This window comes from Aptenodytes patagonicus, chromosome 1, assembly GCF_965638725.1.
Source record: "Aptenodytes patagonicus chromosome 1, bAptPat1.pri.cur, whole genome shotgun sequence".
NCBI lineage: Eukaryota > Metazoa > Chordata > Aves > Sphenisciformes > Spheniscidae > Aptenodytes > Aptenodytes patagonicus.
The window spans coordinates 25,319,073-25,345,536 of NC_134949.1; the positions used below are offsets into that span (position 1 = coordinate 25,319,073).

General features: G+C 38.0%; 1 protein-coding gene across 12 annotated transcripts in view; it reads left to right on the forward strand.

Annotated features, from left to right (window-relative positions):
* CADPS2 (calcium dependent secretion activator 2) overlaps nt 1-26,464 on the forward strand; it is a 340,428-nt gene that overhangs the window by 216,715 nt on the left and 97,249 nt on the right. For 11 of the 12 annotated variants that reach the window (XM_076329917.1, XM_076329928.1, XM_076329958.1 and 8 more), the window contains 5 exons: nt 1,247-1,313; nt 7,731-7,839; nt 8,995-9,198; nt 16,595-16,731; nt 20,395-20,582. In XM_076329917.1, coding sequence (XP_076186032.1) covers nt 1,247-1,313; nt 7,731-7,839; nt 8,995-9,198; nt 16,595-16,731; nt 20,395-20,582 — 705 coding nt within the window. The remainder of the gene's footprint in view (nt 1-1,246; nt 1,314-7,730; nt 7,840-8,994; nt 9,199-16,594; nt 16,732-20,394; nt 20,583-26,464) is intronic. The other variant, XM_076329938.1, reaches the window with a different exon arrangement.

A 26,464-nucleotide genomic window follows, 5' to 3' on the forward strand; every position in this document is an offset into this window, starting at 1 on the left:
CCAGGACAGGTGGAAAAAAGGTTTTGCCTGTATCTTACTTGCCTGTTTCACATGGGATGTTGGTTCATTGCTCTGTTTTTCGACTGAGTTAAAAACCACCGGGCAACAAAGCCCCAGAAATGATCAGACAGTAGAGGGCAGCAGACCCTATCCTCTTACCACAAAGACACTGTCCATCTACCAACCAACCATCCAACCAACCATCTCCGATCTCAGTTATTATAATTTCTCCATAATATATGTGCCAGCATCCTCTGGAGAGTGCCCTGTGAAGCCAGCATTCATTGGTCTGATCAATGTGGATCTTTGTTCTGCCTTTGACCCACCTAGTTGTACTAGATGCCCTTGATAGAAGCTGGCCAGCCAGAAGGGACATCTCATGGGTAATATTTTGCTCTCCTGTCAGGTTTTAAGCCGCAGATCCTTACCACTCGTAGGCTCTTGCTTACAATCCCACAGCTCATCCTTTTCCTCTTGCTGTCTTTGTTAACAATAGCACAACATGACCACAGTGACAGAAAAAAGGGTCGCTATAATGCCATAAAACTTGCTGCAACTTCTTGAGTAATGAGGGTGCTTCCTCTACACCAAACAGTATCAACATCTGTGGTTTTGTCATCTCACTGGTTGATACTCCTGATTACACCGTCTGATTCAAAGCCTGGAAATTGCCAAGGTGACAAGGAGTTTTTTTGTAATCTGAGAGTCTTTATAGTGAAATGCTTCTGTTTGGGAAATTAGTTTCTAGTTTACTCTGGAAAAAAATTTAATCTTGTGTGTCTGCTGGCATTTTGTTATTTGAGCACTTTCGCAAACTGACACTGTGACTGACTTCTCACAGACTAGAGAAACACTAGCAAATCTATGGAAACCAAATGGAAAAAAAAGTGTTGGGGAGTTTAACTTTTCTAACATTCAGTATTTCTGTGTAGTCAAAACTGTTCTACTTTAAGCTGTTTTTTCTATTTTCAGAGGCAGTTGGTGAAATGTAAATGATAAGCAGGTTAGTCTTCTCAAACGTGAGAACTTTTGTTTCTGCTTTTTGTCTTATTTTGAGTGAAAAGGAATATCTCTTTGCATTTTTATGATCTGAGTGAATAGAAGAAAAAAACACTTCTTAGATGTGACAACACTGAAGAAGCAGCTCAGTAGGTAGCGCAAATGAATACACTCGTTTGTATTAGGTCCTCCTAATATCATGCTTCTTATTAATGGAAAAACGTTCCCTTTATTATTTCCTTTGCAGGTATTTGTATGCTCTAGGACAGAAGGTTTGGAAGCGGTGGAAAAAACGCTACTTTGTTCTTGTTCAGGTTAGTAGTCTGCCATGAAACTTCATTAAAAAGTAGTCTTGGACTATCAATTTTCTTATGTATGGTTTCTGGAGCCACTAGTAAATCAGTATCTTAAGGCAACATATGCAACACTACTCCAAGCTTCTTACAGCACAGAGACATCCAGGGTATTTTTTTTTTTTTAATTTACATATGTAGTAAACAGAAATGTCACTGAGTTTTATATATATGTAAATAAGTCCCTACACTGAGCAGTGTTTCAACTGAAACCTCGAAATTTCTGAACGAAATTGTTGTGACCTTGAAACATTCTACTGACAGCTTTCTAGCAGCACTCACTTTAAAATAAAGTTATATTTCATAAAGTGGATTGTACTTACTGTTTCATTCATTCTATCTCAACAAAGATTTCCTGCCTTTAAAATTAAATAAAAGCAACAATCGTTACTATTAAGAACTTTTTTGTAAATATTTTTTGAACAATGCTATTTTTTGTTCTTCCTTGCAATATTAAATTGGGTAAAATTATGTAGTTGTTACAGAAAATCTAATGTAGCAATTGTTCTTGGCCACAAAAATGTGCTGGGCTGATATTTCATAACTTTTTGTCCAAACCTAGAACTGTAAGTATTTTCACATGCTAGTGAATGATGACATTAACATGAGATTAATAGAATAGGAACAGAAAAGTAGATTTTGAGTGGCCAAAACTGAGAAATGAACAATTTTTGTGAGTCTTCGGAAAAATCATTATTTTCTGTTTGTGCTTGTCTTCAGATTGCAGTTACAAATTTGATGTCCTTCTGAGTCAGTTCAGAGGATGCTGTTCTTCTGTGTCCTTTGTTTTGTTGACAGAAAACTGTTAAAGTGTGAGTCCCCATAAACGTCATACAAAGGATGAAGCCTGTTAACAAGGCTTTTTTAAGAATGAAGGCTTCTGAAACTACTTTACAGAAAGCCTGATTCCTTTCTCTACCCCTCTGCCAGTCACACTCACCTGGACTTCTCCTACTCCTAAATGGTGAAAATTGTAAGGATGTAAAAAAAAAATCCTGAACAAGGTCTTTAATAAAGTAAAGTTAAAAGCTGAGAGTATTTGCATATTACTCTTGCTAAGCTTGATGTCAATACAGTATTCTTCCTGGCTTCAATGAGAATTGGCTTGCATATTGATAATCGGCGAGTAATGGTTATAAGTTTGAACAGGATCTTCTGGAAAGCCTACTGAGTTCATTTGGGTTATGATTTTACCAAGGTCCTCTGTGAAGAGATGAGGACTTTTTGTGACTTTATTAAGATTTGTAAAGGTTGGGAAGATCTCTATATAGGATAGTTGTTAAGGTATGGATGTGAAGGGAAAATAACTTAAAGTTACAGGAAAAAAGAGAAAGAAAGGATAGATGCTCCCTTGTCCTTCACGCTTTTCTTTAACACTCCTCCTACTTTACATCCCCCCTTTCACAAAAAGAAAGACTTTGTTCTTTTCCTCTAAGCCACAGGTGTCATTTGAGTTTTAAAGTGCGTACCTAAGAGACATGTAGTCTTTCTGTGCGTGTGATATGGAGCCACCTGGGTGTCCTGGTTTCAGCTGGGATAGAGTTAATTTCGTTCCTAGTAGCTGGTACAGTGCTGTGCTTTGGATTTAGGAGGAGAAGAATGTTGATAACACACCGATGCTTTAGTTGTTGCTAAGTAGTGCTTACACTAGCCAAGGACTTTTCAGCTTCCCATGCTCTACCGACTGAGAAGGCTGGAGGTGCACAAGAAGCTGGGAGGGGGCACAGCCAAACTGGCCAAAGGGACATTCCATACCATATGACGTCATCCTCAGTACATAAACTGGGGAAAGCTGGCTGGGGGGGCCAGCTCACTCCTGGGGAGTGAGCGAGTGGCTGTGTGGTGCTCAGTTGCCGACTGACTGAGGTTAAACCACAACACTGGGAGACCAGTTTATTCCAGCCAAGTTAATTTTAACTATCTTCTGCTTTCTATGCTGAAATTGAAATACTGGAGGAGAATATTATAGGAATTTTCCAACTGTGATGGGATTTAGACATCTATTTCATTTTAAAGCAGCTATCAACTCAATAAGGCTATATAAAAAATACTGTGTTAAATCAATATTTACTGTCCAGACAGCTCTGGCTCATTTATATAGTCCAGTCGTGATATATACACTGACAATAAGCTGAAGTCAATACATGTGAAATAAGCATTCGGTAATGAATATCAGTCTGCTGTATTGATATATTATTGACATATTGATGAGTCTTCCTCTATAGATTAGCTTTTAGCTTACGTTAGTAAAATATGAAGGCCATGAAATTCAGTTGTAAGACAGAGGCTATCAGTATGATTTACACATGCTTTGGAAATTTAACTCAGGTGTGAAATTAGATGAATAATGTTGATTTTTCAGGAGCGTAATGTGAGTAATGTGCATCTTCATTATTGCTACACGTATTAGAAGTTGTTAGTGGTTTGTGAAAGAACAGCTCAATGTTATAGGAAGGTTACAGAGTCTGGAAATTTTAACCTCTTCATTATATTTGCTTTTCTTCCTTTTACAATCCAGTAACTTCTCTAAAAGGTTATTCATTTCAAACTAGAAAAAGACAGGGACATAACATGTTAGGTAAAAAGCCTCAGCTGGACTTGCTGTGTTTTACTTCGTTTACTGTCTGAAAATGTCTTCCTCCAGTAATCTGAATACAGTTTCACTTCTGTCATTTTAATTTCATCTGTTCTAATGTTTGAAAAGTCAGTCATTTGTTTCATGGATAATTTTTTTCTAAACACCCCAGCTATGCAGGCTAGTTCTTGCTGCTGAACTCCTGAAGCAGGCTGCCCAGTGATGCCCTGTAGCAGGGACCACGGAGTCAGCCTCCTGGTTTGCAGTAACGGTTCCTCCCGGCACACTGAACATGGGGTCTTTCTGCCCCATGGGGACATCCCCTAGTGACACTGCTCATATGTCCACATTTCTGTGCATAGCTGTCTGTCATGCATGCACAGGTTGTTGTTTTTCCACTTTGTTACAAAGTAGGTAGAACAGCTGCTAGTCGGGTGCTTAGACCTCCGTAAAATTATGAAATTCAGGTAAATGCAGTTATAGGAAGGAGGTTCCCTTTTCTCCTATTAAGCATTACTATTTAAGAAGGTGGCTTGATTCTGTTATTGTCTGAGAATGTGTTGTACATAATCCTGACTTTTAAGTACCCATTATTCCATGAAGTATTGATACTAATTTGCTGAATTCTAGGCAAAAACTACCTACAGTTCCCTTTACTAAAAATACACGTAAACCCAGTCACAGATCTATATAAAAAAAGTGCGATTTCAGATTGTCCTGGTGGTTCTCTCTATAGTAACTGATAGCAGCCACTGATAATGATAAGGAAAAGGGTTTAGAGATTGTGAATGTAAACAAACAAGGCAAGTTCTGTATTTCTTTATTTTGTTGAGACTTTTATTTCCCCCCCAACAAAGTTTTCTGGAGTTTTTCTATTTGTTTCTTTGATGGAGACACATTAAAATGTCTCATTTTCAACAAAAAGATGAAGTGTAAGACTGATTTTGACATCAATATCTTTTAATAAATTGTTCCTTTAAAATAAGAGAATGCATTTGAAATATGTTTGAAAAAAGTAAAATCAACAGCATTATAATCTCTGTCTTGTTATAGGGGTAAGGTTAAAAATGAACAAAGACACATAGCCCAGCTCTTCCACAAGCTGATCTTCAAAACCATAGAGGCTGAAGAAATCTGAAAAAGCTGGGCATTCTATGCATTTCCAGAATTAGTGTCTGCTAACTTCCTTTTTGATGGCTGAGTTTGTCTGTACAGTGTGGTTATACAGAGTTGTTGACATGAAAATGTGAGTGATGTGGGTGTCTGTCAGGTTATTTCATTCAAGAAAATTGAATAATTTGAAAAATGTTTTTACTTAAGTGCCGGGTATCTGTAGATTCAGTTTACAAGAAAAGGAGAGGAGGGAGCTCTCATTAAATACAGTGATAATTGCAGAGGATTTAGAGGTGTGTGGCTAACCAACAGCTCCCTCCATGCTTGTGAATGAGGGCAAATATGGTTCTTGGGAATATAAACAGGGAAATACCAAGCAGTAACAGAGGTGATACTGCTGCTGGGCCTAGAGCAGATGACATGGCGTAGTGGCTGAGCCCTGTGTCAGGGCCCTGAGAGGACCACTGGCCCTGACTGGCCCTGCCCAGCCTCCTGGCCCTGTCCAGGGCCTCCCCACCCTGCCCACAGCCCAGGACACCATTTCAGCCTCACAGGGCCATCATTCCCTGCCCCAGTGATGCCACGGCAGGGCTGGTCTCCAGCTCCCCACAGCCCTGCCCTGCTCAGCAATGGGCCCTGCCGAGCCGGGCCCACCCGCAGGCCCCCATCCCGGCCCAGCCTTGGCCTGGCCCCAGGGAGGTGCCCGACGCCTGGGGCTGGGGCTGCCCCGGGGCCCCCAGCTGCCCTGCTCCGGGCTGGGCCCTGGCTGCCAGGCCCTGCCCTGCCACCCCAGGGATAACTTAAAACCTTTAAACCAAAATACAGTAATTTTCTAAAACGCATACTATAAATGAAAGCAAAACTATGGGCTTAATGCACAAACAGTAAGGTGAAATTCTGCCACGTATGTCATGCTGGAGGACAGGCTCACTGGTTGTAATAGTCCCTTGTAGCCTGAAAATCTGAATTTCTGAAAGTGATGGGCTAGATTGTTTTTTGTGTTTATTTATATTTAGCTCTCTCTCCTTGGTACAGCCCACTTAAGTGAACGAACTAAATTTGGTGTGGAAAGCTAGCACTCAGTTTTAGCTGCCTGACAGCGTCTCTCAAATTCTTCTCTCTTATAAAACTGCCTTCGCTTAACTAATGTATTAATTAAACTGGAACACCTAAGTTTAATTTCTCTCAGCTGTAGACTTCTGCTGTGGTTCTGGAGACATCAGTTCAGCATTTGAGGCCTGATGGCAATTTTGTGGAGAGCGCTGTTACACTTGTTCCTTTTGCTCGTACATGCTGTGGCAGAGGATGTTCAGTCACCATACACTGCATACACATAGTACAGCATAATCTTGTTTCAAAAAACCCCAAATACTTAAAATAATGAAATATTTTTAATGCATTATGCAGATAATAATCACACCTTCTATCCTTATTTTCCAAAAATAGCAATCTTTTACAGAAAGTCAAAAATCTTTTGTCAGTAGCAGTTGAAGTCACTGGACTTTGAGGTGGAGTGGTGTGCAGGGACAGCACCAGCTGAAATCAGCTGTCAAAATTTCACTTCAAAAAGGATCATTTCTGAAGTTGTAGCCAAAGCAATAAATCTAGGTAACAGTTAGCTGAGCAGTCAGCAACTAGGATGAAGACAAGCTGCTTGCCTATCCTTAAATCCTTGCATAATTTTACAGATCTAAGAAATTATATTATAGTTCAAAACAAGTCAGTTGGCCAGATATCCTACAGCCCTTGGAGACGAGAGTTTCAGAGGCCCATGTAAATTCAGTTCCCTTAAGTTTCAAGTGTTCAACAGATTCACAAGCTCTTTCTTCTGGTCACCTTTTATAGTCTTTCCAGCTCTTCATTTAAGGCTGGGAACATCTCAGTTTTGTTTCATTTGATTGCTTTTCCTCTCCCAGCTGTTACATTCCTTTCTTTATCTTTCCAGTCACTTTTTCCTTAGCTGTCCTCATTGCTTTCTATTCTGTCTAGCGAGCCTTAAACCACATGATGACAGATTCTTTTCTTACTGCCTTTTTTTTTTTTTTTTTAATACTTGTACTTGATGAGAAGTAACTGATGTTGTTCATGCCAGCTGCAAGCTGCTTGGCCTACACAGCACTGTATCCTGCATACAGCCAAGCAGCCTGGAGATGGGTGTGAACACAGGTGCAAAAGATGCAGAAATTAGACTACAAAATTGAACTGAAGGTTCTGGTACTTACCATCTTTAACTAGAATTGGCCAGATTATGTGTTCGTCTTTCCAGCTGCATGATTATTGTGGCGCTCCTTATGCAAACAGTGCTTTTATACATAAAAGTCCTTTTTTTCCAGCTTCTTGGAATACAGGACTTTTTTTCTCACACTGTAGACTAAGCAGTTTGATCAGTACCACAGTACCAAGTATTTTCCCTACTAGAACCTAATTTGCTTCCTTTCAATTTTTCATAAAGCAACAGCCCAAATTACATTGTATTTCAGGATACTGCAGAGAGATGTGTTTATGGCTTTTTTTTTCCTTCCTTTTGGCAGGAAGGGGAAAGAATGCAAAGTTTTTTACACTGTAAATATTTCTGGAAAAAAAATGGGGTTTATTTCTTCAGCACAACTGAAAGCTAATTTAAACAGTGGTATATGTGTTACACAATTCTAGAATGGAATTCAGCAATTAAGAAGTCCTTTCTTATTCAGGTTAGCCAATACACATTTGCAATGTGCAGTTACAGAGAAAAGAAATCTGAGCCTCAGGAACTAATGCAACTCGAAGGATACACTGTGGATTATACAGCTCCTCACACAGGTACTTTTCATGATTTTGAAGTATGATATGTTTGTGTAAAACAGCTGATTCAATTTGTTCATTTTGATCTAGCAGCAAGAAACCCCAAAGTTCTTTTTTTCGGCATCTGAAGGTTTTGCAATTATTCCACTAGGATTTTCTAGTGTGAAAAATCATGCTTTTAGAAAGAACCTTGTTTTAAGAAGAATGAACAATAAACTTACCCTAAGGTTGCCTGAAACATTGTAAGACCACATATGGTACAAGGAAAAAATTATGAATTCTAGCCAGTCTTTCCCTTTTCTCTCTACTTTTGATGGTGGAGTCATGTGGCAGTGTACTGTGAAGTATATTCATAAATTACTTAGAAAAGAAGGTGAATGATGACAGTGCTTGCTAAAGACAAATTACTCAGAGTAATCAAAAATAAATTTGAAGTTATCAGAAAAATCTACACAAGTTAATATTAAAATGGCAGAGGGAAATCAAAATTATACATGTAGAGAACAGTGATTCTGCTCTTCCTACTCAGTGGAGGGTTATGAATTTAAGAGACTTCTAAGATATTGAAGATTGATCTTTGGAAACGTTGGCTTGATGTTTAGAATAATTGAGAAAGCAAACAATGCTCAGAAGTTGTTTGGAAAGCCAAAACAATGTTGTCATAAAAAAATCCCCAGCACAGCCATGTTGACTGGTGTGTGCTGTACTGGTTATGTGCTCTCAGAACAAAACACTGGAATGAGAAAAAGGTACCAAGGAAGGAGCAGCAACACTAATAAGAGATATGGAGCTGCCTCTGTTCAAGAAGAGATAAAGTTGACAGGGACTTCCAGCTATGAAAATGATGCCTAGAAGGAGGATATGTTAGAGAAATGCAAAATAGCATATGACATGGAGAAGATGAATATGAAATAAATTGGAATTGAGTTGGAAATGGAATTATGGAAATATTTTCTCCCGTGACTTCTTTATTTATTCTACTTATATGTTACTTCCATGTATTACCATTTGATCCATATAACTCTAGATTTTATCATACTTCTAGGTCATAAATACCTATAAAATATTTTAACACACACACACACAGAGGAAAACCAATAACATGATAAACATTGATGGTAATTTAGGAGTAACTTGTATTTATTAAGATTACCGTCCTATTTCCTGCTCCAGGTCTTCAGGGTGGTCGAATGTTTTTCAATGCTGTTAAAGAAGGCGATACCGTGATATTTGCCAGTGACGATGAGCAGGATAGAATACTCTGGGTTCAAGCCATGTACAGAGCCACAGGTCAATCGTATAAGCCTGTTCCTGCAAGTCAAGCTCAGAAGATGAATCCTAAAGGAGGAAATGTCAACACAGGTATATCCCCACTTTGTAAGTTGGCTTTCTTTTTCTTTTGTGGCTTTGGTTTTGGTTTCAGTTGGTAAAATATGTAGCAGCTCCCTCAATGAAGTTTAATTAAGCAGAACTCATTCACTAGGGAAATGTGCCTAGCAGTTTGTTATTAACCAGAAGCTCTTTAACTCAGATTATTATTACCAGTGAGGGAAATCCTGACTTGCAGGTCATTATTTTTATTATAATGCATGAAAATAGGGCAATTACCTTCATATTCATTACAGTTGACCCACATATTACCATGGAGATGGTGTTTGGTTTACATTCTATTTTTCAGTAGCCAGCCACTGTAGTGTTGAATAGAAAAGCATCAATCTGTTCTCAGAATTTTATAGATTTAGGTCAGCTTTATCATATATTGTATATATTAGTTATCTAAAAATTGCTATGCAGACAGTACATTGTGAGCTGAAAGGCACTAGATGGGCTGCTGGATTTTTGCACCCCTCAGTGTAATATTAAACTACATATAAAAAATTTTCCAAAAAAATCAGATTTAAGTTTTCTTCATCTTTCTTTGAGGAAAACATTGTTTCAGAGAAAATCAAGGTAGTTAGCATATATTAACCATATCTTGAAATTTTCATATAATCTCTTTGAAAGTCTTCTTCCTATCTGCACATAGGAAGCATATATGGTTTTTTTGTTGTTCTGGAGGCTGAGTGCAATCCAAGGATTTTTGTAATAGCCATCAAATTTTTACAACGTCATATGACTTTATACAATAATCCTTCTTCATTATCATATATCTGTATATATAGAGTGATAGAAGGGAGATATGTGTTTTAAACTCAACTTGGTTTAATGTCTGAAGTCTATAGCAGGTTGACCCAAAACCATTCTTCTCCGTCAGTCCTGCTATCACTTGGTCTCACGGCTTTCCATTCATCCTGTAATCTTTTATCATTTTGCTATTAGAAGACAGTAAAATATGCTCATTAAACTCCATAATAGTTATTTCAAATCCAGACTGGGCTTCAAGAACATTGAAAAAAACATAGTTTAATCTCACAAAAGCACTGACATCTGTTGAATTTTTAATCTGAAACAATTTGGAAGGGTGAAGTAACCATTCATCACGGGGGGTGTTAAGGTGAAGTATTTTGTAGGATGTAACACTGCAAAAGCAAAGGTGGGGCAACAGCCAAGGAATGCTTCTGCTCACCTCCTCCCCATTGCCTGGATCGGGGCTGGGTACTGGGAGTTCACTGTGTTCCCTTCTTAATGTTTCTACTTCAAATGCATCAGTTAGAAAATACAAAGGAAGGGACTGTAGTCAGTAGTAGCCAAGGAACTGCCCTTCTTCTTGGACACAGGGTTTACATGGAACTGAAAGCAACTAGAAAACGCTAACCACAGAGCAGGGAAAGTTATAGAAAGAAAAAGGTACAAAGAACAATTGCAAGTTTGGATATACTGAAATTATGTTTTCAGAGATAAAATAACAAGACAGCCAGGGTCTGACTGATCTTTACAGCAATTATCACAAATGCAGAAAATGGAAATGTTGCTCTTTCATGCGCACAGCAGCAGCACTCCAAAAGGCCAACCTACAGATCTCTAACTGATCTGAATGTGCAGTTTCTTCTTGTTGGTGCTGTATGGCACTTTAGGATCATTTATGTAATGTATAAGAAACTTGATATTCTATACTACAAATGAGGCAAATACACATTTCAGTGTGGCGCTGGAATCAAACTACTATTGTACCTGTCCAACTTCGAAAATGAGTACTAGCCAGTTTCTTTATTTCTGAGTAAAGCAACTTGGTACTGCGTTTTTGTAGTGTTAGGTGGCTCCAAAACAAAAGTGAAGACAGGCTAATGTCGGCAATGATCAAGAAAAAGAGACTGCTCTTCAGTTCCACTACTCTGAATGAGCATGCTGTAATGCAAAGAACAGAGTTTTTAAGGATGCATGATTGTAGAAAAGCCAGAAGTTTCCCAAGGACATGAATGTTTCAGGGAAAGCGCCAATTAAAAATAGATTCATCTGAGTCACATAAAGGTGCAGGAGGCGATCCCTTTCTTAATGAGCAATGTATTAGGAGATCTATTCATACAGTTAGAAAGGCTGCTGAAGTGATGACCGCTGTTAATAACTCGGTCATAACAAAGGAGTAACAGCAGCACATGAGGGGGTTGTCATGTCTTAATGAAGCAACACAAAGCCAAACATCATTCTGGTCCTACACCACCATGAGTTCAGAGATAGTCTCTTTTCGAAAATATCTGCAGATAGGAAAGGAGAGAGAGAGATACTGGTAAACCAAGTGAGGTTAGGAATCATTTGATCTCAGATGTAGAGTTTTCCTCATCTCTCTTTTGGAATGATGTCACTTATCAAAACAGCTCACAAAAGGAAAATAATTTGAGATTTTGCAGAGACCAGTTATAACAGTTGTCATAAAAATGCTGTTTAGAGCCCATGTACAAAACATCAAATCCTATTTATTAAGTAGGAAGGGAGTAGCAAAGGGAGTCAAATATATAAACCATACATTGGTATTACAAGACATCAATCCGATGACAGCAAAGTTGAAGACATTTCCAAATGAAACATCCATCTGACCAAGAGAGCATCATGGAGGAAGCTTGTGTGGACATTTAAATAATCCGAGTGGAGCAGTCAATGTTGTGTAATCAAGAAGAAAGTGCAGGCAACTTGCCAAATGAAGAAATGCTTTGGGATTAGTCATGAAAATATAACATTAACATTTTCAGTCTATTTGGATATACCGATGATAAGCGCTATAAAATTTCTCTCCCTATCATAGTTTAATGGTATGGGAATAGATTACGAATTTCATATTTCTTGTAAATGTTATTTGTATCACTCTCAATCTTTGAACTGGCTACATCTTTGAATTGGCTACATCAGAGACTCTGTGGGAAAACCAAAATATGATTAATATTAAAGTACTGGTGTCATAATACATACACTCAAGAAATACCACTGCTTAACCTTATGGTGGCATTGCTCAGTTTTGGAATAATAGGTAATGTTCTTGTAAAGCAGTTCTTTTAAAATAGTTCTGAGATGTTTGTATCTGTATGTTCAATTAATTAAATCTTTTAGAACCAAACAGAAAGAAAAGATATTTTTTTCATTTGACATAGTTTTCTCAGCAGGTTTGGTAGCTTTATATCCATCATACACTTTGCCACCTGGAGGAGTGGAGTAACTCCACCCTCCCTGCATGTTCCCCCATTCCCCTTCATGTCCCATTCCCGCTTGCCTCCAACTACCCCCATCTCCCTTTAGAAAGAAAAGGTTAACACTGGCCTCCACCGCCTTAGGCAGTCAGTAAGTCACCTTTATGCTCTCTCCCACGCTACTCAGAAACATGCAAAAACTAACTGGTATCCTCTTCAAATCTGTCCTTCGGCAAAATACTGGCAGTCCATCAGTGTGCTATCCCCAGCCTGATGGTTGGGCCATATGGGCCAGCTGCTTTCTCACATTCTGCCGCTTTCTCTCCATCTGTTATTTCATTGTCTGATATTTAAATGATAAGGTTCTGGGGGCATAGATTGTCTCTTTGGCCTGTGTTTCTAAGCATGTAGCACTTTGGAGTCCTGGTCAATGATCAGGAGTCGAAATGTTCCCGATGTAAGCTGTCACTATCTGTATGGAGTGGCACTTGAAGGAATGTAATGCATGTCTTGCCACTGTCTTTTGCAAAGAGCACGTGCACCTTCATCCAACCAGTTCCAGCCTCTTCTGTATCAGAGTCATAGTTCTTACCCTACTACTCCCAGTCTCTAAATCTTTTTAATCCCTACAATACTAGATTTCTTGTCTCTACCTGCTCTTCTTTCCTTCCTGCCTGAGTTAGTTCAAATTGCTTCCATGATGCTTAAACTCAAGCAGAGATGTCACCGAGAGCCACAAAAGGGAGGAGGTCACCACTTTACAAGGCCAGTTCCTGTAGTTCACCCTAGCACAGAGTAAATGCTACAGAAAACATGTATTTGCTTCTGGGCTGGAACGGGGCAGAGATTTGGTTATCACTAGGAACCACTCGAGCATGTGCCATAAACATGGAATTCTTGGTAGTCTTAATTCACTCTACTGAGTCACTGAGGATGTGATGATTTTTATAGCCTTTGCAGCTGGGCTAAAATTGGAAGTTTCTTGCAAAGATGGCAAAAGGCATATTCAGGATGCTATTCTGCCAAATTGAATGTCCTTGTCTAAAAGAACACCCAAAGAATTTGCTAAAATTCCTGCAATAGCTTTTGTAAGTTTTTACCATGGTTTTAAAATATATTTATTTGTCCTACCTTGATCCAAAAAAATGGATAGTTTTCTGGCTAACAGTTTCCAAAAGATGAAATAAATACACAATCTGAAACAGACAGTGTAACATGGAAATAGCAGCCAAAACAATGAGTTTGAGTTAGAGGCAACTTGAAAGCAGGACAACAAATTCCATTAAGAAGGGAAGAAAATTAATTGTGAAAAATCAGGAGAAATAGTACTGCTTCAAAGATCTCCCCAAATATCTTCCCAATATTTCCCAAGATTGAGAAAGTGTAGAGAATAAAATGGAATTTTTTTTCCTAACTGTATATCGCAATATAGCACTCTTTATGTCTTTTGCATTTGTATGTAGCTTGAGCAGGACATCTAAAGCTGATTTGTGTAGGAATTTGAAAAATACAATCATTCTAGCAATTTTTAAAAATAGGGTGTTGAATAATTTTTAAATCACAGTCATATAACATTTATGAATTTGTTATAATCTTTGATCAAATTCTTATATTTTTTTAAATCCATTTTGTTTCAAAAAGTTTTACCAGTTATCTTGTATGTATATCATAACAGTAAAGTAAAATGTAATGTATTGCACTAGATCTATTTTTCTGTTATTTCCTGCTTGCCTACAGCTGGCAAAGGTAAGTTTTTAACTGTTTTTCTGTTATTAGAGTGTATTTGGTAGCAGATCTTCTGTTACTATTTGACAATGTTATTTGTACTGTTTGATTCACTTAAAAAGATGGTAATCAGTCAGGGATCTTTCTGTAGAATTAGATCGAGGAGGTATGTATATTTTTAAATAATATTTTTGCTTATTTTGCCCAAATTATATAATAGCAGGTTCTGCTTTCACAAGCCACATTGTATTCAATAGGTCACCTTACACACTGTGGTCATCTAGATGACTCTATCAGAATGTTGGATCTGTTTCCTTCGCAACATCCAGTCTCCTGATTTCAAAATACTTAATTACTTGTCAGTACTTACACAGATTTTCTTTTAAAAAAGGATAATATTTTATATTTGTGTAGTTAACCAGAGAAAAAAATCGAGCCAGTTAAATTAAGAAAGATTCAGCTGTGTATAATTTGTACCTGAGACCGATGGCAGAAAGAAATATTAATCCTATTTCTTTTCTGTAATCTCTCTTACTTTAAATAATGACTCAATAAATCAGATAGATACCCATATAAGAAGGAAAACTTACAAGAAATGTCGAAACCAGTCACTTACACATTAAACAGACTGGGTGTGGAAAACTTTTATCTGTGTGTGGATCATTTTGGAAACTATAGATAACTTCACATTGTAGTTTAGTACTTTCAGTTATGTAGTTGTGTTGATATCAGTTATTTATCTTTGAATTCGTGTGTTTAAAAACATTTAAGAGAGAGCATTTCATGTACCTATGTCAAAAATATGAGCTAAGTTTGTCATTAATGATAGGCTAGTCTAATGCTCATGGAAATATTGTTAATCTATGTAATCACATACGCTACTGATCTTTAAACCGTTAAAAATATATGCTGCTGTTTCTTTGGGATGATGGTCTCATACCTTACACCATCGATGTATTGTCATACTGTTTATTTGCTACATCCACCTTGGTGAAATCTGTCACATGGATGTGACTCTTGCTTTGACAATGCAAAGCCAAGTGATATGAATTAGTTTCTGCATCTTTCCAGGATGTGATGCTGCAGATCCTTCAGCTTGAATTAAATAATTCTCCCATCCACAAATACAGCTGAAAGTTGGACTTGACATGGATCAATATGATCTGGGGCTAAATTTCTAAATGTGACTGATTATGTTAGCATCATGCCCACAGATCAATATTGAGTTTTATTATGAACCTGACTCTATAATTGGGTTTAATCAATAAACTTTTGTCTCCTTTTCTTTAGAAATTTTAGGTTTGTACTATGCAGGTTTTCAAAATTGCATTTAGGATACACTTAGATCTATACTTTTCTAGTAATGAATATAAAAAGACCTAGGTTTGAATTTAAAGGAACAAAGAGCTGAGACCCTATTGAAAGGGGAAGTCAATTTTTAAGTTGATAGGACTGTTCACCCCAGTACAGTCTATAGAATCCAAGACAGCTAATGTGCTAATACATAACTAGTCCTTTTGGGCACTGTAAGGCTTTTTCTGTCCATACTTGATAGATAATTCACATTGAGGACTTTGACAAAACATAGCATTAATGAAAGCAATCACTAGAGCTTCTCTTTTGATAAACCCGCGGGGTTTAAAGGCGTTGAAAGATGCAGTCTGTGAAGAACAATAAATTTGGGCCTTTGATTGAAGTGCCATTTGGGATAGTATGTTTTCTCGATGTATTTACACAAAAATGCTGCTCCCTTTTTCACTACTCTTTGCTGGAAGGTTGAAGGAGCTCTTTGCCATTACTACATTAAGGTTCGTCTCATTAAAAGCTGAGTACAAAAAGAAGGCTGGAAATGACCTAGCTCAAGCCAGTGTGTTCATTTCTGCTCCAGTTTGCCATTTGAGAAGTAGGCTTCAAGCCATGATGAATATTTCTATGAGTGGTACTTTGATCTGCAGTAAAGATGCTCTTTCTTATCTGAAGAAATGAATTCATAAACATTTTCTTTTTGCAGTGGAGGGAAGGGTATTTATTTGCTTATTTTCCTAAAATTAGAAAGAGTGCCACACAAAACCAGGAAATTATAGAACACATTTTTTTTGTACTCATAACATTGTTTTGTAAATTGTAACATTTGAAGAGCTCCACTAGAAAACCATGCTTTAAGAATTATTTTAATGTGCTATGTTGCATTTTCAGGTAGAGTTTCTAAATTGTTTTCTTTAATCTGTCAGTGGGTAGAAACTGGGGTTTTTTCACTGTTACACTCCATAGATTGGTATGATAGAAAAATAATTCCATAATATTATTTTCAGATTAAAAAACAATATTCTATAATGTCACCTGCAAGCTTCTACTTATGTAACTTGTTTCTTTAAAATATTTTCAAGAGAATTTATATGTTGAGACTTACACACCATGTGTACCCTTGCGTTTGTAAATCTGCACACACACTCACGTGTATTGTTCTGCATATTTTTCCTTTGTATGAACAGATACAGACCGTGGTCAGAAACATGGCATGGATGAGTTTATTTCTGCTAATCCCTGCAAATTTGACCATGCTTCCCTCTTTAGACTGCTTCAGAGGCAGACCTTGGATCACAGATTGAATGACTCCTATTCTTGTTTGGTGAGTACTGGCTGGAAGATAGGTATACAGAAGTGAGAAATAGTTGTTACAAAGTAGTCCTTTCTTCCTAGTTCATTCAATAGCTGCAGTTGTAGTTGGAATAAAGGGTCCAATCGATTGGTTTCAAATTTGAAAATTATACACTTGCAAGCTGCTGCTGTGCCACTCAATAGAAAGCAGAGACCCAAACGGTCTCTGATTTTTATCAGCTGAAATTTATCATGTCCTCTATGGGGGTTTGAATAAAAACAGAAGGTTTTGATAATGGCAAGAGCTCCTGTGGTAGCATTTACTGACACCTGTACAGGCATTTTAAGGTACAAATGCAGTCGCCTCATGTCAGACATTTTCACCTATCTTGTAATTCTTCATTCCACCGTGGTGTGAAGAAGCAAAAACATCAAAAGAAGGGAAGCAGAACCACAGGCAATAGAGACCTATGGGCATATATGTATTACCTGAATTGCAAAAAACAAATGTGAGTATAATCATTAAACAGAACTAAGTAAAGTGTGATCTCTGTATCAAAAAGAATGTTTTTCATGTTCAAAGACAGCTATAAAAGATAAGATATTGGCAAAACATGCTTCCATATTTGTGGCTGCAGTTTCCCTTTCCTACATAACACTTTCTATTCTATGCTTTGTGGGCCTAGGAGTTGAGGATGGGGCTGCTTCTGGTTTTGTTTTCAGTGGGGAAAACCAGCAACAATCTTGTGGAAGTCCGTCAGATTATAAACACTTGTTAATCAGGTTTGTGTGGGTCAGACCTCATAACTTCCTGAGGCTTTATTTTTCACCTGATATCATGTCTGAAATAGTTATCTCTCACTGAGGACCTAAAATGCCTCAGCACATAATTTTTTTTCACTTTACTATCCCAAAAACAACAAAAAAGGATAACTTTTTTTTTACTTCTTTTTTTCATTGATCTGACTAGTCATGTAATACAAAGATGATGATGGGGGTTTTTAGGTTTGTTTGCAAGTGTAAAAAAGAAAAAAAAAAATTGATGACAGTTGCTTCCTTTTTAAAATGCTACCAGATAAGTATGTATAGAAAAAGTTAAAGGACTTATTTTCTGTCTGTGGGTTGCACATTGAATCAAAGAAGAGGCCCGAAGGTACATCTGTACAAAGTAATTGGCACTCAAAGAGAAGATGGTTAGCTTTCTAACAGTGCATTGGGGTCAAAATCTTTTTTTATAATAATAATATAGTAAGACACTTAATATAACCTTGAAATCAGGAACTTTTAGAAGAGGTTAGGTGAAATACACAGTGCTATAGCAACCATAAAGCAGATGCATTTCTTATTGTTCTTTTTAAAATTCAGCTTTTAATAAGTAGAATGGGTGATCATTTTTTGTTAAATTGCATATTTAACTATATTCTTTAATTAAAAAAATTGAGAATGTCAAGGTAGCAATAGAATACATGAGCATGTAAGTGTGATTTTTCTTTTTCCTGAACAGCTCATTTCCTATCATGTTTAGAAACAATGCATCCCTTTATTTCAATAAATATAGGGTAACCACACATACAACTTGTAAAAAATAAAAACAAAAATGTGAAGAATTAATATTAAGCACAGTTCTGTATTAAATTAATATGTGACCTAAACTACTTTAATTTTACATTCTTCTCGGTATTGGGGAGCTTCTTTTTTTTTTTTTTTTTGGGGGGGGGGGGTGGTGTCAATTACACAATAAAAAAATATGCAGTTACCTAATACTCTATGGCATATAGTTGTTATGTGTTTGTGAGACTTATGCATGGTATGGGGTTGAACAAGGGCAAGGAAGGCACATATTTATATGAAAATGACCACACTAAAACAGATCTCTTGCAGAGGCTGAAGTTAAAGTAATGAGTTCTTTAAAAATGTGTATTCTTGTCACAATTTTCTCCTATGAGAACGTACAGAAATTTTAGTAATTATTTCCTTTTGTATTGCTAGGCATTGACATGCAGCATTTTGTCATGTTTTCCGTAAAAATGTAGAGAGAGATCAGTGACAATGATGACGTATTGGCAGAATATCAATCACAATAACCACTGTTTATTATATCTAGGGATAGGATACATATTATTGCAGAAATTCAGTTAAAATCCCTTTTCTTTCTTTCAATGGAATACCATATTTTCTAGCAAACACTGTGTAAACTACATGAGCCATTGCAACATGACAGGATATTAGTTTAAAACACTGAGTACTGTTCTGGGTGCTGTAATAAAGTGTTCTCTAGAAACAGCTGAAGCTCTTTAAAGGCAGTGGAAACACTGACTTCAAAGAAATGAATCAGGAGCAAATAAATTTGTGAAATAACTTTGAGGTGTTCTTGTTTGCAAATAGTATGTTAAATTCAAGAGTTGAGGGAGAATATAAAATTTAAATTCCTGTCTCATGCAAGTCTTTTGGTAAAGTTAAAACACAGGTGATTTAAACCTGATGTGAACATATTTTTAAGTATTGTTTAATAGTATTTTGGCTGATATTTTGTATAAATATTAAACATCTGAGCTTGCAGAAGTATTCACAAGCAGTAGGGAAATACTGGTCTTCAGCTGCTAAACTGATGTTATAAATTCATGATGACTTGCAAAATCATTTTGCTTATCCAAGTTATTTGTATGTTTGAGTTCAGGCATTCCCCAATCTCTCTTAACCATTTGGCAGGGATGGTGAGTGGGAAATATCACCACAATTAAGAAAAGAACAAAGAAAAATGCTTATTTAGAACAGCTATGCAGTAGCTGTGGATTTCCAAGGTTTATGTTTTTCTCCCTGCTGCTTTTTGGAAGCTCACTGTGCTATCTTTTTTCACATTGGGAGGCAAAGCAATCAAGGCTCTTCTGTTTTACATTTCTACATCAAGAATCAATTTTTTTTTTTTTTTTTACACTCTGGACTGACTCAAGAACTGTTTTTGTGGTGGGAAGGAGTCTCTACTTTGTTCGTGTCTGTCTCGGGATTACGTCGTTCTGGTCTCATCAAGACTCTGCCCGAGTAAGCCCTCAGTATACCCCAGAATATCTAATTATTATTTAAGGTCAATCATACTCGTCTTATTCAGGTGGCTTTTAACAAACTACCTAGCTTTGTGTATCTTTACTAGTATAAGTTGTTAAAAAGTTGTTAAAAGTGCACGCATGTTACATAAGAAACAGGGTAAATGTTCAAATTGTGGTTCTTTCACATTAAAGTTCCAGCCACGGGGAACTGACCATCCAGAAACTGTGTTTTAACTGTCCATGTTAATGTCCCTCACTATTACCCAAATGTTCTCTCATAGCTTACAATTAATTACTTTAACAAAATTAATTATTTTGAAGTGTCAGTTTATTTTATATTAGGTTTTGATGTAATTGAATCCGTACCAGACTTTGGATGTATTAGCATGTTTTTGTAAACCATATATTTCACAGTAGCGATAACTCAGAACTGCAAATAGTTTCCTGACATTTACTCCTTTCAGCAAGAGGGCTATTGTTGGATCTAGCTTCCAGTGCCATCAGCATTAGTCAGATATAAATCATTCTAGTATAAAAAGTTTATGTAATGCACATAAAAATATATGCCTCTATTCTTTGTTTAATTTAAAAGCTGTGAGTGGGAAAAGAAATCTCAAAATGTTTTGGGTTTTTTTGCCTTTCTCTTTCAGGGTTGGTTTAGCCCAGGTCAAGTCTTTGTATTAGACGAATACTGCGCTCGCTACGGAGTGAGAGGCTGTCACCGCCATCTTTGCTATCTCAATGAATTGATTGAACATTCAGAAAATGGTTCTGTAATTGATCCAACCTTGCTCCACTACAGTTTTGCATTTTGTGCTTCTCATGTTCATGGTAACAGGTAATTTAATGGTATATTTTTAAATTCATAGCCTTAGGATGAAGCAAAACTATTTATAGGCTCTTGCATTCACCAGGTAGGGAAGTTGCACACAACAGAAATCAGTTCATGAAAGTTTCTTCAGGGGTATTGGAGGTTCTATACAGATTACTATAAAAAACCCCACCAAAATCCCTTTCAGTTTGTACTTTCTTAATGCACTGTGTTTTCTTGGGCATTGTATAGCCAGGCTGATTCAAGGCTAAAGGATATCACCCTGTTAAAAAGGTAGTCTTCTGCATTTTGTGTTTGTGTTGTGTTAGTGAATGGTGCTTCCAGTGAACATTTTGAACAATTCTGCAGTTTAAGAGAAGCTTTGACTCTTTTTTTACAGTCTGTAGCTTGGCAACTAATCATACTATACTGAGTTCTTCTGGCTGTGCTACCACAGGGAGAAATAACGTATATTGGGAGTGTGGTGTGACCCCCAACCAGGAAGAGCTAGGGCACTTCTGGAATTCTTTCCACTAAAGGGGTGGGCTGCTTCAGGAGCTGTTGGTCACAGTGATGCTCTTGGGATGATGTCTTCCTTCCACTTGCAAGTGAAAGACTTGGAAAAAATTAAGTTGTTGCTTTGCTGTGCTAAGCAGGTTCTTTAAAAGCTTTTGCTTCATCTGTGTCTTATTCCAAATTGTGAGGGAACTAGCTCTGTTGTTGAACAGCAGGTATTGGAGGTAGGATCATTAGATAGCTCAGGTTAGCAGGGACCTCAGGAGGTCTCTAGACCAATGTCCTGCTCAAAGCAGGGTCAGTTGTGAGGTCAGACCAGGTTGCTCAGGGCTTTATCCAGTCAAGTCTTTACCCAGTTTGAACCTGTCTTATTTCAGTGAAGTTACATCCGTTGCCTCTTGTCAACCTCCCAGTAGCAGCTGGGGGGCTGCCATTCAGTCCCCCTAGACACCACCTGCTCTCCAGGCTGAACAAGCCCAGCGCCCTCAGCCTCTCCTCAGAGCAAGTGCTCTGGCCTCTGACTGTCATGGTCCCTGTCCACTGAACTTGCTCCGGTTTATCCATGTCTTCCTTGTACTGGCGTGGGGAGTGGGGCAGGCAATCTATCAAATTACAGGACAACATGCATTTACACCCTACTGTGCACACTAGATTTGTAGACTGCTGTAGGAAATATGGTTAAAAAGTTAAAAAATAACAAGGGAAAACCCAATAGATCTCCCCCTCTCAACTGATCCAGTTCTGCCGCTAGGGGAAAACCTACTCACAGTCCCAAAAGGTGATTACTGTGATGCTGTCTGTAAATCCCCAAAACTGAATCCTGGTAGGGATCAGGAGAGAGAGGGGTTTTCTTCCCAACATGTATGCTTATGTTGCCCTGCAACGAGTCAGTCACAGAGGCCGTTTTACTTGTCCTCGAGCCACTGAAGAAGGAACAATCCTTAAAAAGGATATTGTTTCCTTCATTGGCTCAAACAAAGCCTCATCTGTCAGAACAGGAGCTGAGCATTTGTGACCTGAGTGATTTAGTAGTGGGAGATTAACATTATGTAATCCTTGATAATAATATCCAAAATTAAAATGTTTTTGAATGTGCCTGAAATACTCTCAAGAATCTTAACGTTCATACTGGTAAGTTAGGAGATTTTCTGGCTTTTACTTGGTAACCTATTCTCTGTAAAAGCATGCTTCTTTTGTCAGTTCCTGAAGAACCTGACACATTCGTATTTCCTATTGAGTCTAAGTCTTTGTTGTTTCTAGCCTTTTTATTACCGGTTTCAACCTAACAAGACAAATATACAGTGATAATTGCTCAAACTTATTTCAAGAATTCAAAAGAAAGGTAGATACATTTCTTTTTATTTCATAATTTAAGTGAAGGACAACAGCGCGTGCAGTGCATGACAATATCTCAGGGAGCACATCATTTACACAGTGGTAAGCACTCTGTTTGTATTCTGTCTATTCCTTCTGTACAGATATCCTCTGAATAGCATTATGAGTGTTTTAGGAATAAAAGAAGTGTTGAACAGAGAGGGTCTGACTAGAACTGAGATATTGTAATAAGGAAGAAAAAAGAAACATGAAGAAAGAAGAAAAGTAAGTCAAGGACAGAAGCAGACACACTCACTGAGGATGACAGACACACATATACGCACATAATACATCCACTCATTCATCTGCCACGGCGCTAAGAAATAGTAAAAGGGAAAAAAGAATTTCACAGACAATGCACGACAGGCCAAAGTTCTAGGCTGATCCCTGGCATTATACATCTTAGTTTTATAAGTCAGGCTGAGAATTAGAAAGACCACAGAACAAAGACAAAGAGCTTTATACTCTGGGCCTGATGTATTCAATTTATATTTCATCTTTGCTTCACAGAGGGATCTTAGACCTTCCACTAGCCTGAGAAAGATCATCAGAAATGATCTTGAAGTCAGATGATGGAGGAGCATGTAGAAATGCAGCCGTATCTGTAGTTCAATTTATCAATTTCTTTTAGGCATGAATTTTAGAGTAGCAGGCAATCTAGTAACATCAGTCAAATGATCAGATAAAGGTGTCACTCACCTTCATTTCTGGTAATCTGGTGAGGAGAAACTCAAGCACAAATCAGAGCAAATCTACAAAATATACTGGGGCCATACCAGGACATATGCTGAGCACACCAATGGCTACATCTGATTTGCTAAATAAAACTGGTGAGGAAGCAGTCTCATACAATGGACCCCAACTGTCCATTAGTCATAGGCACTCTCTAAGATCCCAGGCATGATTGTGGGATTGCGTATACTGAATACTGCTCCCAGTAAACACTGTGAACAAGGCTGAATCAACTTTGGCTCTTTCCACCCTTCGTATGTCTCCAGAACTCTTCTGGCAGATTTTGAACCCTCGGGTATTCCCTATGCTCTTTTGCTGCACCCTAGGACTTGACATATGAACTCTGTTTCATGCTGCAGGCTGTAATGCTCTTGCAGGCTGTAACACAATAGCCATGGTTTTATTTCAAAACACCTGGAACAAACACATATAAGTGAATTGTTGTCCTAGAGCTTCAGGGACATTGTGGAGAACAGAGGAGACCTGAACTGAGCTCTGGTGTAGGCTGTATGCAGCAGACCTTGCCACCTGGTCTCAGGGCCAGAGAACAGTCTCCAACTGTTTTCTTTTCTGAGACGAAGATATAAGTAACAAGTTCTGAAAGAGTTATCAAGCATACTGGTACTTAGTGTGTCTTTTATGCCAGTGGTGTTGGTTTGGGAACAGAAATGTTTATGCAGGGTTGAGCACAACGTGCTGAATCCTAGACTGAGGAATTCAAGCCTCATTCATGCCTTTCCTTTCCTGCTGGGAAGAGCATTACAACTGGGCTAACAAACTGCTTACATAGAAAAGGTATTTCTGCTTTTGTGGATGACATTCTTAAGATATTATCTTCCTAAATAGCTAAAAAGCAAAATATTTTAGTAAAAGAGAAGCCTTGCTGAGTGTTTAAACAAAAACACATCCTTGTTTCTGAATCAACTGATTCCTTTTCCTCTAGTAAATAAAATCATCTTCCATTGGCTGTGCTTCTGGTGCTATGTAACTTTACAATAACATCTCCTTTGTCTCCTCTTCACAATGTTTTTCTTCTGAAATGTTCCACTATATGGTCCCCATCAAAGTCATTAGTTAGATGAACTTTTTGCACTGCAGTTATGCATACAGTTGTGTATCTCTGGTGAGAGTGAAATGGGCAGCACAAGGACCTATAGGATATTCCTGAATGCTGAGATTTCAGTCTAAACAGTCCAGGTAGGAGCTATTGTTTTCTTCCCCATCACATTCACTTTTGTCTACTTTTCATGCTGTGACTTCTATTCAGTCCCACTTGTCTGAAATGGATGCTGGTGGGTATCATGTTGTCGTGGTTTAACCCCAGCCAGCAACTAAGCACCACACAGCCGCTCACTCACTCCATCCCAGTGGGATGGGGGAGAGAATCAGAAGGGTAAAAGTGAGAAAACCCATGGGTTGTGATAAAGACAGTTTAATAGGTAAAGCAAAAGCCGTGCACGCAAACAAAGCAAAACAAGGAATTCATTCACTCCTTCCCATCGGCAGGCAGGTGTTCAGCCATCTCCAGGAAAGCAGGGCTCCATCACGCATAACGGTTACTTGGGAAGACAAACGCCATCACTCCGAATGTCCCCCCCTTCCTTCTTCTTCCCCCAGCTTTATATGCTTTATATGCTTTATATGCTGAGCATGACGTCATATGGTGTGGAATATCCCTTTGGTCAGTTGGGGTCAGCTGTTCCAGCCGTGTCCCCTCCCAACTTCTTGTGCACCCCAGCCTACTGGCTGGTGGGGGTGGGGTGAGAAGCAGAAAAGGCCTTGACTGTGTGTAAGCACTGCTCAGCAGTAACTAAAACATCCCTGTACTATCAACACTGTTTCCAGCACAAATCCAAAACACAGCCCCTTACTAGCTACTATGAAGAAAATTAACTCTATCCCAGCCAAAACCAGCACACACATGAAGTGCAAAGTGACTTCTTTCCACCTGCTGAGTTACAGATTGAATTGAAAAATTCAAAATTCAAGCATATTCCCCAGTTATACTTTTTCTATTCAGAAAGAAAGCTGATTTATTGGAAGTTCATATATGAGAAGTGAAGGTGAAAGCAATGCTACAAAAATCAGTTTATAACCAAAGATAGTTTCTTTCTGCCTTCATTTTGAAATCTTCAGCGCATGTGTGTTTGCATAGAAGAACAGTCATATTGAGTCAGGGTTCTTCTAAGCCAGCATTGACCTGCTTGGAGTAAGAGAAGGGCAAGCATATGCAGTATTTCCTCTTAGTGCTCTTTCAGTTTCCAACTCTTTGCAGCTCAGAATATGCCTGTTCGGTAACCTGGAGTGAGTTTCTGTTGCAGGTACTTGTCTATTGCACCCCTGAACCTGTGTAAGCCCTTTGCACCCTCAACACCTTTGGCAGCAAGTTCCACAACTCAGCCTCCTCTTGCTTGAAGAACTCTTGCTTTGAACTTGACTCCTACACATCTTGTTTCATTCTCTGTTGCTATTGGAAGAGACTGAGGAGAGACAAAAAAAAAAAAAATCCTTCTCTGCTGTCTCTTTGCTATTTAAGATTCAAGAAGTATGAGTGAAGCATGCATTGATTACACTGGATGGATGTTTTCTGCTAATTCCTTATCCTTTTCTGGTAATTCCCAATGTTGATTTACTTCTTTGACTGCTGCTGAACAGGGTCAGTTTCATGGAATTATCCATCATAACACCAAGATCTCTGTCCTGAATAGCAACTGATTTTTCCTTCTATTTATCTACCTTGATCATTATTTGCTGTTTTATTGCTACTTGATTTCATAAGGTCCTTCTGGAATTCTACACTATACTATATACCATATATACTATATACCACATAACTATCATTACAATTACATTTACTGTCATCTCAGTTCTCAGCTGTTTTCCAGGTCATTTATGAATACTGTAAAATAACACAGGTCTCAGCACAGATCCCTACAGAACTCTACTGATAACTTGCCTTCACTGCAGGTACTCACTATTTATTCCTACTCTCTTTTTTCACTGTAAATGTAAGGACTTTCACTCTTACTCAGTGGCTGCTTAATTGCCTTAAAAACTTTTGGTTAGGGACTGACAAAAGTCTTTTGGAAATCCAGGTACATCATATCAGTCAGGTCACACTCATCTACCTGTTTTTGATCCCTTTAGAGAACTTCAAGAAGATCAGAAGGTAAGATTTCTCTGCCTTATGGCTTCAAAGCCATACAGACTTCTTCACAATAGATAATATTTAGCCATTTTTCTTTAATTTTATCTTTAAATATCCTTATATTATCATTCCTTCTAAT